At 44.7% G+C, this 20337-nt stretch overlaps 1 protein-coding gene across 1 annotated transcript in view; it reads right to left on the bottom strand.

Annotated features, from left to right (window-relative positions):
* HS6ST1 (heparan sulfate 6-O-sulfotransferase 1) overlaps window positions 1–15111 on the bottom strand; it is a 114519-nt gene extending 99408 nt beyond the window's left edge. The window contains exon 1 of the mRNA XM_088473833.1: window positions 14252–15111. Coding sequence (XP_088329959.1) covers window positions 14252–14742 — 491 coding nt within the window. The 5' untranslated portion in view covers window positions 14743–15111. The remainder of the gene's footprint in view (window positions 1–14251) is intronic.
* Between the last annotated feature and the right edge of the window lie 5226 nt (window positions 15112–20337).

The raw sequence follows: 20337 nt of genomic DNA, 5'->3' as shown, positions 1-20337 counted from the left end.
TCACCTCAGGGGGGCCCCCCCTGCTTACCAGGAGATGAAACCACTCTTGGGAAAGAGACTAGTCCCCGGGATGCATGACGTGACGGCTGAGGACTCCCGCTTCCCAATGGAGAACTCCTGAAATGAACGCTGCCGAGATGGTCGGGAGGAAACCCTCGGACTATGTCCGAATGTGGGACATACCTGTCATTGCCACCCAACGAACAGTGTTGCTAAAAAGGAAGCCACTGTCCTGACCCTCTCGGACTGAACCTTTTCAGGTTCACCGGGAAACAAGAGTTATGCCAGAGTAAGTTAATTGACAGGGTGGAATCGACAGACGTCCAACTGCACTGAAATGGATGCGAACCAAACACTGTCCATAGCAAGGAATACCCTGGACGAGATGGCCATAGCCACCCGGACAGGGACCGACTTGCCTCCAGGGAGAGCATCATCGTTTGAACAGTGATCCAACAGAAAAAACTCGTTCCATCTGGAGATGAGCCAATTATGGAAAGGCCTGGAATGGAACGGAGCCCATTCCACCCTTCCAAAGGCAGACACTGAATATTTGACCATGCATCCCAGATTGTAAAGACATATGTCGACTGCGTAGACAACCACGTACTCCTAATGGAAGAGTGGAGATTCCGTCTTACGCCAGAAGAATTCACAGATTCTGAGAATCCAGCCGGGCTCCTAGATGACGAATACCCAGAGAGGGATGCAGGGAGGACTTTTTCCCCGTTGATTAAACGTCTGCACCCTGAAGAAGCCACGGTCATACTGACCTGGCTGTAAAGTACCCCCGTGATCCCGCTAAGAGCAGGAGGCCGACCAGGTACAGGAGCATTGGGATATACTGAACAGAACTGTCAGAAAATCCAAAACGCTGGTAAACCCCTGTGGGGCTGAGGACAGTCCCAACAGGCAGAGCCCGAAAAATTGTAAGTGTTGCTGTGATACAGCAAACCTCAGCCCATGCTGATGAAAGGTCTTTGTAAGTACCCGTAGGCACGCGTCCTGTATATCCAGTGATACCATAAAGTCCCCAGGTTCCAAACATCGTATCATGGAGCATAGGGATTTCCTCCTGAGCCCAGGTAACTTTAGGAACTGGTTCAGGGAACTGAGACAGAGAATAGGCCAAAGAGGACCATTCAGCCACCGCACCAGAAAGAAAGCAGAACAACCAGTCCCTCGCTGAGATAGTGGGGATGGCCTAATTAGCTTCGCTTACCGCAACAACTGTATAGCATTCTGGATTTGTAAGGCCCTGTTCGGGTCTGAATAAGGGCCCGCGTACCATCACATGTAAAGAGGCCGCCTGAGCAAAGAGAGGGCGTACCCTCCTACCCACATAGCCACGGCAACTTGACACTAGTACCGGGCGAACTGAGAAAATCAGTATCTCCCAGTTGTAGGCCTGTCCCGTCAGGCTGAAGATATATCCGTAGGTTCAGAAGCAGGATCGGCTGGCAGTCCAGGCCTGCTCGGTACTGGATATGTCGGCCCTTGTCTACGAAGAAACAGACCTTTAGGCTGACCCAGAGGACAAAAAGACTTAACAGACTTAGTGGCATAGCTGAAGGCGGTAAACTTGTCGTTAGTAATACTGCCAATGTTACTACAATCTTGTCAAGGTCAGGACCAAACAAGATCTACCCTATAGATGGTATCTGCACCTCTGCATTCCCAGAGCGCAGCCTTAGGGTATTATGGAGGATACAGTTGCAGCTGGAACTCTGAAAGTTAGGAGACTGGTATCCAATATATGCATTTCCACCTATGACAACTGCATATAGTACGTGAGCGACCAAATACATTTGAACCCCAGATGTGTTGGAGGGGAAAAAACGTTACAAATGCTTCAGCCCAGTATGCAATAGTATTAACCAACCATGCTATAGCCATGGTAGGATTGGTAACAACCCCTGAAAGCGAGTATACTGATTTCAGGCAGAGTTACCACCTACGGATCTGAAGAATCCAACAACGCAGGAATGGGAGGCGTAGTAACGTCTGTAATCAAACGAGTAACACACCCATCCACCTCAGGAGGGGGTCGTGATGACCCTCAGGGAATTTGGGACAGGAGGCCAAACGCTGTTGTAATACCTCGTATCTGGCAACAGCCAGAGTCCCGCCATGCGATCCACCCGCTAGTCAGCAACAGGTAACTCGAAGGCATGTAAGACTGAGGGTGTATGATACAGGTGCAGGTCAACATTCATTCTAACCAGAATGGACCTGCTACCAGCCCTAAAGCAGGGATAATAATACCTGAAATAGGCTTCCCGCCGTGTAAGAGGGAAAGAGCCCAAAACAGTATCCAGTTCACGGCAGAGCCAACTGGGAAGTAACCACAGGGCGTCAACCACGCCAATTTGCGTTTCGTAGAAAACGACATCCACCCAGGGTGGCTGTTGTGGTAATCCCTGCAAGGGGAATGACAGACTATTGTGGCACCAGGGGGAATTCATGTACTGCGAAAAACCCCTGCAGGGAGCGGTGGTCTTCGTCACAGGGGAAGAGTGCAAGAAGCTGCGAGATACCCAGAGATGAAAAGGGCAGTATGGTGAAGTAACCCCAAGTGAGGTACAACAATGGGGCCCGCCCGGCGATCCGCAATTGAGAGGATCCCGAGAAAACAAACCGCCCAAGGGGGTCGTGAAAGGGGCCGGCACCAGATGACGCCACATACAGAACCCTTTATGAGTCAAATACTCCGCACTAACACCTGCAGCATATGACTTGCAGGATAGTAAAAATGGGTGCAGTATAACGCTCCATCTCCTGGTCAGACATATCTGTCCAACCCTCTTGGCGGAAATATCAAGCAGCGCTATACTGGTCCTGACTGATGCCAAAAATTAGCTGCAGGGACCCATTTTCAGCGTATGCAACACACAGTTCCATCTAAAATATGGCAACGTGCAGCACGAAACAGTATGTGACAAACCTCACAAATATTAAGAAGTATATAAATGTGAGGGCTCAGAACCACCCTAAGTACAGCTGTATTAGGGCAGATAAAGAAAAGGGATAGATATACACTGACAGGTGAGAGAATAAAGTACAGACAGTCAGCACTAGCATAAGTCACATACAATGCAGATATATACATATATACATAAACATATCTTATAATATACTGCACTGTCACTGCATTCAACTTACCCAGATTCAGTGTCTGGGAAGGCTACAGCGCTGTGTACACTGACCTGATGGTGAGGTACGCAGGGGGAATGGACTCACTGCCATCTCCGGAGCTCTGCTGCTGCACATAGAAAATGGCCGCCTGGAGACCTCAGAAGAAGCGTGGCCCGCGGAGGAAGCAGCTCAGCGACACCAGACTAGAATACTTAAAGGCGCGCTGAGCTGAGGGGAGGAGCCGCTGTAACAGGGAAGGCTTGCTCCCCTGGCCGGCTATTAACCCCCGGGACGCCAACTCCCTGCGCCGATCGTTAATTCCCTGGTGGTCTAGTGGACACACGGGGTATGGGGGGCCCGCCGCCACTGCCGGCGCCTCCGGTCTGTCCCCTGAGACCGGAGGCACAGGACTGCATTTGAAATGCGCGGATATCCGCGACCTTACCTGCTCCCCGTGGATCCGGCAGCAGTCCTGGGCGCCCACAGAGTCCGGCTAGTACAGACTCTGGGGTCCCGCTGAGATCCCCAGATCTGTACTGGCGTCTCAGCGCCAGCGGGGTGACGGAGCGGCAGCTTAGACGTCCTGAAGAGTCCAAAGCCCATTGGAAAAAACTTTGTCCCTAAAAAAATAAAATAAGCTTAGGGGCTGCTAATCAGCTCCCCCTGCGCTAACGGTGACCCGACTCCGGCCGGGCACCAACTTAAACTGAGGTGCCTCTGGCTGGGAGGTGGGGTTAGAGGGAGAGTGGTCCCAGTGCATCCTGGGAGCTAAAAGCTTTAACCGCGTGGTGCCCGGATTTGGTTCCCAACCTATTCCCCAAGGTCAACCCTGTGGACCCCCTATGGACCCTGAAGTAGAAATCACAGGCATCTAAATCTAGACACCTGTCATTTTACCAACGCCGGGAGACCGACACCCCGCATCTCGATGAAAGGGACGCCGGGCGCAGTTAGCCGCTGGGGGGGGGGGGGGGGGAGAGAGGGAAGGGTTAGGGCTCACGGGGGGGGGCTTAGGGTTAGGAACCCCCACCCTGGGAGGTTAGTGTTAGGCTAGGGGGGAGGGTGGGTTAGGGTTAGGCACCCCCGGGGGACTTCGTTTTAGGCGGCGGGGAAGGTTGGGGTTAGGCACCCCTAGGGGGAGGGTTAGTGGGTAGAATAGGTTAGTGAATACTTACCTGGGGACGATCAGGATTTTCATCCTTGTCGGGCTGCCGCTGTCGAGATTTGACCCGCCGGGCATGGGTCCGGCGGTAAATCATACAGATTTCCTGGGAAAGGTACACTCACATTTTTGCATTAGAAAGTCGCAAGAGCTTTGATGAAACCCGTTTGCATAGGGCCCAATTCAGAGAGTTATGTAAACCCGATGTTTAGGTAAATCTCCATTTTGTTTAGATCTGCGCATGTGCAGATCCGGGGCTGCAATGTCACTCACAGTGCCCCAAACAACGCAGCATTATTGATATGCTGTTGGCATTTGTGGGTGGAGACAGGCAGCGTTACCGAAATCTGAGGCATGTCATCAGAGTTTTCTGCCAGTGTTGAAACTAGTGGCTGCATCCTGGGCGCAGCTTCACTGGTTTTAGCAGTAGGAATTTCCCGGCCGATGATTACACAGATGATCCGATGGTGCGTCCTCAGACACAGCAGCGGATCTGGGAAGTCGGCAGGATGTGTCTACTTGCACAAGAATCAGGCCCTTAAATCGGTTTGCGATTTTTGTTTTACAAAGTGCACTCCGTAATTAAGACAAGGAGTCTTTTGTGGATTTAATTACCATTATACCAACCCATGCAGTACCTCTTTCTGCCTGTGGTGTCACTCTCTGCTCTGGTGCGTTTAGCACACACAGTTCTGTATATCAGAAGTTTGTTGCATCAACTGAGTGTGCTAAAAGCACCAGAGCAGACAGTGACACCCCAGGCAGGAAAGAGGAACTGCACAGCTTATGTACTTCGACTTAAGTGCATGAACCATGTTACACCCCACACACATTTAAATACAGAATGGTCTGTCTTTTGGAGGAATCACATAATCAAGTCACGAGATAGAGAAATATATATTATATATATATATATATATATATATATATATTATATATACATACACACACACACACACACAGGTTCATAATGGGTGGTATAATAGGGATAGTAGTTATTCATTTTGTGCAGCAATGATTTCTGACACCCACACCAGCAAGATATACGATGATAGCTGACCCCGTAATAAACCATGTGGTATTGTTTTTTTACTTCTTGGTTTAATTTACTTGCTGCCATTGTGTTTAAGGGAGAAAAAAAAGTGACGTCTGGTTTTTAGGGCCCATGACTAACTTTAGGGTTAAACATATTTTGGGGATCCCAGAGCAGTGGCAGGCTGACACACTGGGATAAAGCCTAATAAATACATTTAAGAGGTGTTTGTGCAACAAATGTGTAAAACAACCAGTGTAAATACAATTCTGCAGATTATGGCTACTCATTTACATTACTCACAGGGGCTGATTCAAATGATTTTTTATTTTTTATTTTAGACACAATAAATGGGCGTCCAATTCAAATTTTTTTTTGTTTTGGGCCTACATTAATTATTTCGCTTGTCGTGCCCAATTAGACCTGGCTGAGCCTCCTAAAACTGCTAAACCTGTCTAAAGTGCTGATTAGCGAGCCCTCACATTTATGCTCACCACCTCAGGAGGGTGCGGGAAGAAATGTGTGCAGATGCAGCTATTCGCACCCGAACAGTGCAACAACTGAATTGCTCCGTCGGGCGCCGATTAGCAAAGTGCCGCGATAAAAACATTTGACTCGGCCCCTCAGAATCAAAGTTTGGTTTTAAGAAACCAGGGGCTCAAAAGATTCATGCGAGTTCTCTACAATTCAAGGGCCTGTGGAAATGAGATATGTATATATTCATTCTAGCACCCTGCACCTGTCACATCCCGTGCAGTTCCTCTTTCCTGCTTGAGGTGTCGCTTTCTGATCTGGTGCTTCTAGCACACTCTGGTCTATATCTGAACAGTTTGTTGCAACAGCTGAGTGTGCTAGAAGCACCAGAGCAGAGAGCGACACCCCCTGGCAGGAAAGAGGAACTGCACGGCTTGAGACAGGTGCAGGGTGCTAGAATTAACACACAATAATATATATGTACACACATACATACATACACACACAAATGCAGTATATTTCTTTTTTTCTCTTTTAAGAACTTAATTTTGTATGGTAAAGGGTAACAACCCTAATGAATCAGTCACAGCGAAACAACAGAGCACACATAGGTGTATCCTGGCTTTAAAGGTGTCAACATTTTACTGGAGATGAAACAATTCTTACAAGTCTTGACAAAGACAAGTGGAAACAAAATACATTTAATTGTATTGTACTGTATAATTAATAACCATCAATCTACCTAGCCAGGAGAACGTTCCAAAAAAATAAAAATGGTATGAATGAACAACAATGGTATTCCATTAGAATACGATCACACTTTGCACACTGTTGTTTTACCGTTTCCAGGTTGAAGTAGCGGCTACTTTTATGTAGTAACTCAATGAAAGAGCATCTATTAATACAGGAGAGCGTAACAAATGGGTATTTTATACAGACTTTCATCAAGTTTACAGTCTCAGCCTTTGGCGGCTGGAAGCTGCCGCAATAATCTCTAAGTGAGTGGTACTATGCGATTTATGCTGAGAGCAAGGAAAAACCTTACTATCATGAAAAAGCTTTTTGCTTATGGTGTACCTTTTAATGTTGAATATTTGAACAATTACGGGGAGCGGAATGTAAGGTAAGCCTGCTGTACCATGTGCTTTAATTTTATTTATCGATTAAACTCACCAACTACGGATGTGGGACACACGTTCAAGATAACCTGGCAGAATGCAGTGAGTATAATCTAAATAACATTCTAAGTAATCAATGCAGTTCTGATATTTGAAGAAAGGTGAAACCACAAAGTTCACTCTTCGATATAATCCTGGTCTAAACTCTGCAAAGATTTTAAGAGTCGTTTACGTAACAGTAATATGAAAAACTGTGACAAAGCGCCCCATTTAGCTACGAGACAATTAGCACTCACTTAAGTCCCCCTTATAGTATTTAACAAACAGCAGTAAACTGCCGGCTATGGGGACCCAGCAACAGCCTTTCCGCCTTCAGCAAAGCCTTCCAGGCATTGCAGAGTCCCCGTCAGGTGAAAGTGTCACGCTGGCTGTCGCGCATGTGCAAAATACTACAGCACCGCCCTGGCAGAGATAGGCTGCCAGCAACAGCATGGAGGATGTTGCTGAGGAAGGGGATGCCGTTGGATCTCGTCAGAGGAGTAAGTAATGCTAAATACCAACAGCATATTTGTTAGTTTCACTGCGATACTAAACAAAGTATGCCGCTGGTAATAAGGATAGTTATTAAATGGGACCCCAAGTCTCCTGATCGAATTATAAAATATTTGACTATCGGAAGGACTTTTGGAGAGCCCTACCGCCTCCAGCCGGGTTTCTGGTGTTGTTCAGAGAAGCAAGGCTGCTTTTACAAATTGTGGGTGTATCTGATTTTGAGGCCAATAAATTATCTGAAGGGTAAAAGGGCCCCATACATCTGCGATGGATTGCCGCGATCCTGTAACCCAGCATCGCAGGATTGTAGAAATCCAACATGTTGGATTTCACAGATATGACAATCACGATCAAAAAATTATTGCGATTGTCATATCGGAGAAATTTAACATGTGAAATTTCAGCAATCGGATCGATGGTCCCCGGTCGGCATTACCGACCAGTGTTTCCGCTTCCATCGCGACGATCCGTCGCAGATGTATGGGGACCATTAGATGATCCACAGCTGTCAGTGTTTTGTCATTAAAGAGGAATTCTGGAGTTTTCTGAAGAACCAAGAGTCAGATAAGCCTGATACTTTTTTGATCTGAAGTATGCAGGAATTTGCACACACATACTGACACATAGGGATTGACATGTACATTTAGTGGCAGTGAGTATGGAGTATGAAAGTGAATGCAGCTTGATAACATTACAACTGAAGCAGTATGAGAAGGGGTAGTATGTCACCACACAGCATTCCACTACAGTATACTATACATGCAACCAAAGCTGTGAGCCTGACACAGATAAGTCTATCAGTGACAGTGAAGTGCTGCAACAAGTACAAGGGCGGAAGCCAGCTCTTCTGTCCGTGCTGCGGCTAAAGGTAAATGGATGGATGGAGAGTGGAGCTCTTGGGGCACCAAGTAACTTTGCTACACCACTGTATACACACACACACACACTTCAGAAATTGCGAATGGAGTACATTTGTATACATTTCATTACATATACCCTGTTGTGGGCTAGAACACAACTTGCAGTAGCATGTTCCTGCCCTTCTGTAAGGTTTACTAAATGCTTAGGGTTATCTGTAATAAAAACACGGCTCACATCAGCACAGTGAGGGCAGGATCGTATTAGAGAACCTGAATAAAAATCACAAGCAGTGTTAATCCCAAGACCAATTACACTGCAATTAACACCGATAACTCCTCAAGTCAAACATGATCCGGTATGACAAGTGATGGATGACGGGCGCTATTTAAGGGAGGCGCAACACCAACTATGGTATGGGAGGTCATTGGAGCCAACGTGAGCCATTCCCATACCTGAAAACACACACACACACACACACACACACACATTCTAGTATAAAATAAATAGAACCATCACAACACAGCATTATTTTTCACCCCAGTGGGTAAGGGACCTAACTCACTTTATTATAGAAAAACAGATGGTTTTCCTACACAGTGGGGTGATCTGAAAAAAAAAAAAAAAAAAAAAAAAAGCAGATAATAGGTTGAGCATCTGTATTAGAGCAATTATTATATTACTAGTAATGATTTTACAGCAAAGCATGAGGACTCAAGGGGCCGGCAGACATATCAGCTGCTCACGGATAGCTCCTTGATTTTTCCCCTGGAATATACTCAGCTCTAGAGAAAGATGCTATTTCATGCTCGCAGTTTTATGCTGCTTCCTCCTGGGAGAGCAGCTTATTGTGTTATTACAGCCCAGCTAATGAATCAGCACTGGGGACGGCTCTCAGCTCCATCATTCAGCTCGGCCTGACCAAGGTCTCATTGCAGATTTCCTCCTCACCAGAACCCCCTGTGTATGTAGTACAGTGCACAGATGAACCTGTGCTGACAATAATTATAGCAGCACAATGTAACAAAATATAATGGTGTTACTGATTTTATAAAAACATACAGTTAAACAAGTAAATGTGTGCGACATAAAGAAAGGCATAAATATGGCTAATGCTGGCTTATTATTTGATATTTTCCTTGAATGTCCTTATACATCTCTGCCGCAGTCGTGCTAGAAAAAAGCCCCTCTCTGCGTGCCAGGTCCTGTACCACTCTGCTAGCGCCGGGCGTCTTTTTTTGCAGAAATGCATCCAAGTCGCATAACGATGTGACTAGGACGCAATTTGATATGCGTCACTTGTACATCTGTGTACGACGCAGTCTCTGAATCAGCATGCGAAGTGCTACAATGTAGCGGCCGCAGCTTTTTTCATTCCAAGTTTCGTTCATATACAGACTTAAGCTGGGTACACAGACGATTTCTCAGACGATATGCCAGATTCTGATGGGTCGTGCCAACAAACAGTCAAAATCGTCTCGTCTCATACACACTATGTCGGGCGCTTCCGTGGGGTAGTCAGCTGCATCGTCAGGTCGGACCTACTTGCGGCTCGACTTGACGATGCGGCGGACGACCCCATGCAGCGGGAGGCGGCAAGGGCCAACATACAGTATTGGCGTGCGGGCACCGGATCGTCTAAGGTGTACCGGCCGCACGATATGTCATCCCGTCGGCGGGAAGAAGGGGGGGGGGGGGTTGCCCGTCGCATACCTGGGTTCACATATCGTTTAATATGTACCCAGCTTTAGTCACACACAGATAGAAGTGTCGCATATCAAATTAGTCAGCACAGTCTGCTGGGGCGTCCTGGTCACATCACATTGTTAGACGCACTTTAGGTAAAATAAATAGATGCCTGGCGTTAGCAGAGTAGCACGGGACCTGGCGGCTCATTCACCCCAGGCAAGTCATGCTGCATGGTGTATTGGGGCTAGGTGTAGAAGAACACTTCTGTATAGAACACATTACTTTTAGAAATAATCTCCATTTAGTGAATACTGAAGATTGTTTAGGGAAGGATTACGCAAATGTTCCTGTGGTCTGATTTCTAACTTTGGGACTTTATAGACAACTAGCGTTAAAACATTTAATAGGGGCCACGATTGCTAAAAACGCTGACATTTTTCATGGGATTTAAAGCGGCAATTGTTTCATAAGTAAAACCATGTTTTGCCTAAAAATCACAAATCGCTGCTTTAAAGCAGAAATATCAACACTTTTGCAAACTCAGAACCTATCAGATTCCTCCCAATGTCTTGGTTAGCCTACCACTAATTCTCAAAATATTATTTAAATATGAATAAAAAAAAGGAAAAAAAACAATGTCATTATTATCCTAGAAAGCCTATACATTTATTAACAGATATTTTTTATAGTGCACACCTATACCTCAGAGCTTTAGAAAAAATATTTCAGTCATTCACAGCAGTCCCTGCCCCAGTGGAGCTTACAATCCATATTCCTTACCACATAGACACACATGCACATATACAGTGTTTTCTGAATCCAATTAACCTACCAGTATGTTTTGCGATTTTACCTAGAGCAGGGATTCCCAACCACAGTCCTCAAGGCACGCCAACAGTCCAGGTTTTAAGGATAGCCATACTTGAGCACGGGTGTCTTAATTAGTACCTCAGTTATTTTGATTTAACCACCTGTGCTAAAGCATGGATATTGCTAAAACCTGGACTGCTAGGGGTAAATTTACTAAAGTGAGAGTTTTTAGAAGAGATGTTGCCCATAGCAACCAATCAGTTTCTACTCAACATTTAACTAGCACCTTCTAGAAGATAATAGCTAGAATCTGATTGGTTGCTATGGGCAACATCTCTTCTAAAACCACTACATAACTGAATCTAAGGGTGATAGAAGCACAATTTACTTCATTTAATTATTGCTGAATTTCTCAATAAGAAACTTTTGTCCCAGGGATGCCGTGGAAAAAATGCTGATACTCTCAGGCGCCATGATTTGAAAAAGTTTGGGCACCACTGGTCTAGAGCCATAAACGCTAAGCAATAATCAGCCACTTTGGTCAGAATCTATCAGATTAGTCAGAAAAAAAAAGTCTGTACACGTGGCCAGATTCACGTTGAAAGACGCAAAAGGGGGCGATTTAATTGTGCCGCCGCTGCCGCGTGCCCCTTGCGGGGCGTCTATGCGAATAGACGCCCGACAGAGCAATTCAATCATTTCTACTTTAGCATTTACCCGCCCACAAGCACCGGGTTTAGCCACGCAAATTACTAAACCCGTCTAAAGAGGAGGTTAGGGCGCCCAAATAACTGCACTGTAGACAGATTTATTCTCGCACCTCCGGAGGCTGCAAAAAAAAAAATAAAAAATAATAATAATTTCACTGCCGCAGCTAATGGCAGTCTACTAGAGAAACAACTGAATGGCTCTGATAGATGCCCATTACTATAGACGACCAGTGGGGGACGTGCGAAACAATTGAATTGCGCACAAAGGGGGAAATTCAATTGTTTTATTGCGCCAGCAAGTTATGGTCGCAAGACGGGCAATATTCAATTGTTAATGCTAATGACTCAAGTGTCGTGGATGCCCATTACTTACCACGCATGCCGCGGCCAAATTCACCGGGTTTAGACACTTAAAGCGGCTGAATACCATACAAAGTAATGGATGAGATGCTGAAACCGCAGTTTAAACACCCAAAAGACCAACCTTTAGTGGAATTCTTCTAGTCACCTCAGGAGGGTGCGGGCAGAAATAGTGGGTGCCCGCAGCACCCTCTCTCATAAACAATTAAATGGCTCCTGTCACTTTAGGTGGAATATCCAAACTGGAGTCCAGACGGTTAAATCAAATAGCCTGAGGTACTAATTAAGTCACCTGTGCTCTAACATGGATAGCCTTAAAACCTGGACTGTAATAGTGGAGTTTGGGAACCTCTCCTCTAAGAGGTTAAATCAATTCAGAGTGTTGTCCGGATCCTGCAATATTCTCTTTGGACCTCAAAAACCAATAAACTAGTCAAAATATTTAAAATCATTTTTTTTTTTTACAGAATTGTAAGAAAACCAAAGTGTCTGAGTGAAAATAGATGAAATGAATTAGAAGCAGAGTGGGTCGAATTGCAAATCTTTGTAGCGCATGTATTCTAATGCAAAAGACTAACAATGGTATAATGTGTGAAGCGATTGTTCGTCCCTAATCTAATGCTATTTTTTTTTCCTTCTATTTTACATGCAAACAATCTGATCATGTTTACTTTTAGCGACTGGTGAGTGCTTGTTTGTTTATGGTTAGGTTTTAATTAGGGAAGGTTTTACATTTAAATTGCTGAAAATTTGCAAGTGACTCAATAGCCCCTCACACCTTGAGCTGCAAGAAAACAGCTATGAGGCATTGCCACAATCAGTACACAACAACAGCACAGGGCATGTAAACAGGGTTTATTATGTTATCTCTGCTCATGAGAACTCGGTCAATAACTACTCACACTATAGGTGCCAGGTGTCTGTGTGTTTAACCAACCCCGATATCTGGGCCATTAGCCGCAGAGACCCATGACATATGGGAAGGACCCCCAATCATTTTAAGAGGTTTGCTCCCAAGCCTTTTCTTTCCATTATAAGCAACAATTTTAGTTCTAATCATTTCATACTTCTGCCTGGCATAACAATCCATGCCCATCAATTATAAAGCTATCAGGAGCTGCCAGGCAGATGTACCAGCTGGTACTGTACAAACTATATTTCCAACTTATACATCAAAGCAAGAATAATAAACTCAACTATTAGCGGTCTAAAGTAAATCTTCTGCCAAACAAGCCACCAGCTATAATTTATATTACAATAATGCTAGAAGATGGCTGTTAAGATTTACTATATGTTTGGTACTGAAACAATATTTAGAGGAGAAAATATAGCAGTATATAAATACACTATTATCAGATTAATCAAAAATCATTCGAAGTATATATATATATATATATATATAAAATTTATTTTTATTTTTTTTTTTATAGTTTTTTTTCTAAATTGTCAAAGAGTGTTCTGTATTGATCATTACATATCTTTTTTGTGGAGGTCAGTTTCTTCAACATTTATCATAGATAAATAATCTCTGAAACATATAATATATTAGTACAATTATGTTTTTACTGGGAAAGGTAATGGAAGTTTCCACCGCAGACACAACTACAGACAGCCGAAGTAGTTTAGGGTAATGAGCGAAAATTAACATGTTGCAAGTAAAGAAATCGGACAACGAATGCATTCACCAGCTATATCCAACCACTTGGAATAAATAAACAGATATTTCCAAGCAAATTTAAAGCCAGGAGCAGGCAAGAAAGGGTCATTTTCTCTTGACCTCTAAAGGGGCCATAAGAATACCTTATCCCTGCAACCCAACCCCCAAAAACGTTGAAGATGACAGTTTAAATGCAACAGAATCACAAGACAGAAATATGCCAGCACAAAGAAAGCACACATTGTGCATCCCAGTAAGCAATATATGGCACGGCCATTGTCATATTTGTATTGTTTCACCTCAATAGACAATATCTCAAATAAATGCTCCTTAAATGTTCTCATTAAAACCATAATAAATACAAAATCGGGACTATCTAATAATCCCATTACGGCACTTGCCAAAAAATATAAAATAAAACAACTGTATAATATGAATTGCCTTGATGGCGTCTGAGTAAGACAACCTGTAGTCCTCAGAGTGTTGCAGAAATACACATCCTCCAGCTGACAAAGGTATGCTGAGGATTGTAGTTCCACAACAACTCAACTGTCTGGATCACCACTGTATATGTTGCCCAAGCCTGGTAGAAAAAGAATAAGTCAGGTACAATAAATAAGAGTGGTGCTATATTAAGAGACCATGGTTGAACCTCAACAAGCCTGACCATGGGTACCTACTGCTCTCACCCACCTTCTCATCTTCATTAAGGTCTCCTTTTTATCAAGAACCCCTGGCACACAGTTAGTGAGCTCTGTCCAGTCTGCATGAAGTCCACAGCTCCAACCAGTGGAGAAACGGGAAAATAACCAAGTCTCCTTCCTGTTGGGTCTGTAGCAGGTACACTTCTTCTGGCCAGGTCTGCAGTCACAGGGCACCTCCAGCCTCACGTTCTGCACCAAGTGCCTCCCAAAAGTGGTCCCCCCGGTCTTCTGGATGTGCAAGAAAACAATAACATCGTCCCCTTTCATGTCAAAGGTCAGAGATCGGTCCAGGTCCCTCACTGGGAAAAAGTACTTCTTGACATAGTGAGGGTCTGGGGTTGGGAAAAGGTCAAGGTCCTCTTGGTAGTACCTGCTTGGAGATCCCAAATTCATCCCTGGTCCCACATACTGATATAGTATCAGCATGAAGAACACCGAGCCAGCCAAGATCAGCAAAAATTTGCTGGTCCTCTCAACCATGGTCCTTCCAGCACTCTTCAGATGTCACCATCTCCCAGGGTTTCCAGGCAACGGTCTTCCCTGGCTGTTGGGTTCTTCAGGAAGATATAATGTATCCCCCAGAGTCTAAACGTTCCAGAACGCTGGGATCAGGGTAACCTGTGTGATCTTCACCCACAGCACACACTGGTTCCAAAGTGTCCTGTGCAGCAGGCGGTAGGGTGGCTGGAAACCAAGAGAGGTCTTTATAAAGGAGCTCCCAGGTGACCCCAGTCCTCCTCACCACCACCCGCCCATCCCCGGTGGTGTCCTCCAGTAGATCTACGGAGATCTGGGGCTCCCGGCTGCCTTCCAGCCTCCTTCCTGTCCGTACACCACCATGATCACAGCCCAGCATGCACAGCGCCTGCTCCTACTACACACCTCATTTACATACACTCTCTCAAGCTTTCAATGAGCATTGTGGTTGCCGTCAGCCGCCCGCACTATTTTTTCCTCTGCTGTTTATTTTTAACCCTTTGCCGCCAGCTTTAGTTAGAGCCCATAGGCGCTTATGTTCGAATACCAGAGATGTTTCACTACAGTTTGTGTCGTTACAGTGATGTTAAATTTCTGCATTAGAGAAGATTGTTAAAAAAAAAAAAGAAAGAAAGAAAACGAGCTAGCAATATCTAAAATAGTGAACTGATGAGTAATAAGTCATATGTAATGCTTTAGATAGACAACTACCCAGACAGCCAAAAACTTCTGGAATGCCAACTATTTTTAATCAGTTTTCTTGCATTTTACCTATGTTCACTCAGAGGATCCACTCGCAAAGTGAGTGACTGGTAGTCAGCGTTTGGGGCAAGTAACGGGAAGTGGTCAGAAAAACGCAGGCGTATCTGACCGTTTGAACACCGTTACAAGGGCGTTGCGATTGCATTCGCAGCATTAGAGCTCTCAGCGTGCGAAGAGTCCTGCAGTGTTTGCGGCTGGTCAGTCCTGCCGCAAAGGCAAGATGGCTGCTCGATGTGCGTCGATGTTACCGATACTTACACAGGTAAGCGATATCATACACAGATGAGAAGGCAGCAGTGGGGTCCCTATGTTCGGGTGATCTTTGCAACCATTAGCATTTTCGCTGCTTCATTGCGTACAATATCGCAGCTGCTATAGCATTAGCGTTCACCTCTGGATATGCCCTAAGTGTATACCAAGGAGAGAACTGCTATTAGAATGTAAGGGGTGCGGATACTATGCCCATTCTTCTGGAATGACCCAGGGATTACTGAATTTTGGAGAGTTCCTCCGTATTCCCAGAAGAGCAGGCCCCTTTCCCCGCATCCCCTGATGAATTGGGGAGGAGCAGTGAATGACGGTGCAAATCATGGCACTATGCAGTAGGTCTCTGCGTTTTGAGAGAAAGCTACCCAATGTGACCTTCCAATCTCCTTTAAACAAGAGTAAAGATCCAAGACCGGTTGTAAATTTAACAAGCAGCAATTTGGTTAAAATCAATAACAGTTATTTATATTGGACCAGCAGGGGTGTAACTAAGGGGTGTGTAAGTGGTTCTGCTGCCCAGGGCGCAGGGTCCTCGGGGCGGCACCAATGCTGCCCCACAGCACCTGCATATTGCTTGCAGGGTGCCTGGGACAGCATCCTACAGCCATTAGAGCATCTGTGGTAGGAATGGCCATTGACCATCATCGATTGATTATGGCCGATTTCAAATGCTTTTACCATCGAACCAGATGGTTTCCCTTCATCGATGGCACAGTATAACTGAATGTGTTTTTTTTTTTTACAAGGTGCCAGGACACGGAGCATAGCTCTGCCCCCGACACCCGCGAAGCCCCACATCCAGGTTCTGATAGGCCAATAAGCCAATCAGTCACAGAACAGGGCTGACCATCAGTTGGCGAAACCATGGATGGTCATCCATTGCTTAGTTTGTAACCATCGATGGCCACTTGCTTTATGGTTATTAATGGTAACCATCGATGGTAACCACACTGATGGCCATCCATAATCTGTGGGCACACAACCAGCAGCTTCCCTTCCGGAGCGTCCTAAATATGTACTGAGCAGTTCTCTTCTTCCTGGTGCATGTGGCTCCGCCCCCTCAGCTTGGGATCATGATATCACATGTTCAAGGGACGATACAGGGCGGAAAATTAAGTATGCTGCGGCCATGAGCGCCAGGCTATTCCATTGTGCATTGCAATTTGCAACACAGAAATAAATGAGACTGTATTAACACACAGACAGAGAGGCAAGATGGACCTGCTTATAAAGTTACAATCTATGAGGTTTAGTGCTACATATTGCATATTGGTCCAGATAGATTACAAGGGTAATAGGTGTGTAGTGGTCTGTGTGATCAAATCAAACATCAATGATGGTCTGGAGTCAGTAGGCTGTTGAGCATGGAAAAAGAACACATGTAAATGTTGTGTGTGAAATGCATAGAGGGGTGTTAATCAGTGATAATAGCTTGGGGAGGTTAAGTGGGTGGTTCTGGAGTTTGCTAACTTGTCTGAAGATATATATGTTTTCAGAGAATGCTTCTTCCTTGTGCAAAGAAGGGCAATCCACAGAGTGGGTGCATCCCGAAAAAAGTAACAGAATAGGAGCAGGTAGTAAGCGAACATTTTGGCTTTTTGGTATATCTGTGGCAATGTCGCAAACCGCTGGATTTATTAACACCTTTGTTGCTAAGCCTACCGCAATCGATATTGTTTGTGTTGGGCTCCATGCCAGGAGCGCCTATGGAGGGCACCATGGACTACTGGTTTTTGTAATGTGAGTGCCGCATGACTGAGGATGGATGGATAGATAGATAGATAGATAGATAGATAGATAGATAGATAGATAGATAGATAGATAGAGATATATATTACTTTATTTATTTTTTGAATGGCCACCAAGAAATACCTTGTGGTTCTTACTTCAGCACTAATCCATCTTTCCATAACAGCAGAAAGTTGTATTCTACACATAGGTTTCCATAATAAAAGCTGCACTTCTGCACTCTACATTTTTTTTAATCATTATTATCAGTTTGAATTAAATTCATGTATGTATAATATGGTACCCCAAGAAGGCATACTATTTTGAAAAATATACAACCTACATCATCAAATGAGGGGAACATGGGCGTTGGAACGGGGTGGGGTTGGGGGTAAGGGGACGGCTCGGCTTCCCCCCCAAAAAAAAAACATTTCAGAGGAGCGACGGACGAGGACTGTCAGAGTTGTGCAGCTTTATAGTGATAGGCAGCACAGCCCCTGCACTGCATGGAGGAGGTGTAATGTGCAGCTTTATAGTGATAGGCAGCACAGCCCCTGCACTGCATGGAGGAGGAGGTGTAATGTGCAGCTTTATAGTGATAGGCAGCACAGCCCCTGCACTGCATGGAGGAGGTGTAATGTGCAGCTTTATAGTGATAGGCAGCACAGCCCCTGCACTGCATGGAGGAGGAGGTGTAATGTGCCGGTCTGTAAGTTAGTGCAGGGGCTGTGCAGCCTATTACTATAAAGCACAGCCCCTGAAAATCCACAGCCACCGCTTAGGTAAGATGGAGGGGAGGGGACCCTGGAAGGGGACACCTTATTAAAGGACACCAGGATATGGGAGATATGGACATTAGAAAGCCCCACCACCTCTGGATTGCTTAACAATTTCTGTGGATTAGGGGAACATTGTCTGGTGATCAACAGAAAATTACTTAGAGGGCACTATCACAAACAAGGGTTCCCTTGAGTGTGTAGGTGTCAGGATGGGAGAACTTGTGTAAGTTAGGTGTCCTTACCATCTGCTGGTTCTACTAGTTATTCTGTAGTATAGGTCAAATTGTCTAGTAATTACTAGTCAATAACAATTAAGGGCCCCCATCACTGAACTTCTTGATGATTTGTGCAATGCGGGGGTGACATTATGGAGTCACATCAGTTGAAAGAAAAGTCTCCTCTCAGTTTTACATCTTGGCCGCTGGAAAAAAGAGTTGAGAGTGTGGTTAAAGGCTCTCAATATTCTAGGCTGCACATTCTGAAGCCAATAATACACAGATGGGAAATCATCCCTAAATGGAGGAGGTTGGTGCTGTCTGTGGAGGTGGCGGGGTCTAATGGCAAAATTTAGATGGGTAGGATGGTATATACACTACCGTTCAAAAGTTTGGGGTCACCCAGACAATTTTGTGTTTTACATGAAAACTGACTTTTAGTTATCAAATGAGTTGCAAAATGAATAGAACATATAGTCCAAGACATTGGTAATCTTAGAAATAATGATTTTTATTTTAAATAATAATTTTGTCCTTTAAACTTTGCTTTCGTCAAAGAATGCTCCTTTTGCAGCAATTACAGCATTGCAGACTTTTGGCATTCTAGCTGTTAATTTGTTGAGGTAATTTGAAGAAATTTCACCCCACGCTTCCTGAAGCACCTCCCACAAGTTGGACTGGCTTAATGGGCACTTCTTGCGTACTATTCGGTCAAGCTGCTCCCACACAGCTCAATGGAGTTGAGATCTGGTGACTGCGCTGGCCACTCCATTACAGACAGAATACCAGCTGCCTTCTTCTTCCCTAAATAGTTCTTGCATATTTTGGAGGTGTGTTTTGGGTCATTGTCCTGTTGGAGGAGGAAATTGGCTCCAATCAAGCGCTGTCCACAGGATATGACATGGCGTTGCAAAAAAGAGTGATAACCTTCCTTATTCAAAATCCCTTTTACCTTGTACAAATCTCCCTCTTTACCAGCATTTAGCAGCCCCAGACCATCACATTACCTCCACCATGCTTGACAGATGGCATCAGGCACTCTTTCAGCATCTTTTCACTTGTTCTGCGTCTCACAAATGTTCTTCTGTGTTATCCAAACACCTTAAACTTCGATTCCTCTGTCCATAACACTTTTTTTCAATCTTCCTCTGTCCAATGTCTGTGTTCTTTTGCCCATATTAATCTTTTCCTTTTATTGGCCAGTCTCAGATATGGCTTTTTCTTTGCCACTCTGCCTAGAAGGCCAGTATCCCGGTGTTGCCTCTTCACTGTAGGCATTGACACTGGCATTTTGCGGGTACCATTTAATGAAGCTGCCAGCTGAGGACTTTCGAGGCATCTATTTCTCAAACTAGAGACTCTAATATACTTGTGTTCTTGCACAGTTGTGTATCCTGGGCCTCCCACTTCTCTTTCTACTCTGGTTAGAGCCTGTTTGTGCTGTTCTCTGAAGGGAGTAGTACACACCCTTGTAGGAAATGTAAAGTTTCTTGGCAACTTCTCACATGGAATAGCCTTCATTTCTAATAATAAGAATAGACTGTCGAATTTCACATGAAAGTACTCTTTTTCTGGCCATTTAGAGAGTATAATCGTACCCACAAATATGATGCTTCAGATACTCAACTAGCTGAAAGGAAGGCCAATTTTATAGCTTCTCTAACGAGCAAACCCGTTTTCAGCTGTGCTAACATAATTGCACAATGGTTTTCAAGGGTTTTCTAATTATGCATTAGTCTTCTAACACGCTTAGCAAATACAATGTACCATTAGAACATTGGAGTGATGGTTGCTGGAAATGGGCCCCTATACACCTGTGTAGATATTCCTTTAAAAACCAGACGTTT

This window comes from Taudactylus pleione, unplaced genomic scaffold (genome assembly GCF_031769625.1).
Source record: "Taudactylus pleione unplaced genomic scaffold, aTauple2 ptg000142l, whole genome shotgun sequence".
In the NCBI taxonomy this organism is placed as follows: Eukaryota; Metazoa; Chordata; class Amphibia; order Anura; family Myobatrachidae; genus Taudactylus; species Taudactylus pleione.
The sequence above is the reverse complement of the archived record's forward strand: the minus strand, read 5'-3'. Positions and strand labels throughout refer to the sequence as shown.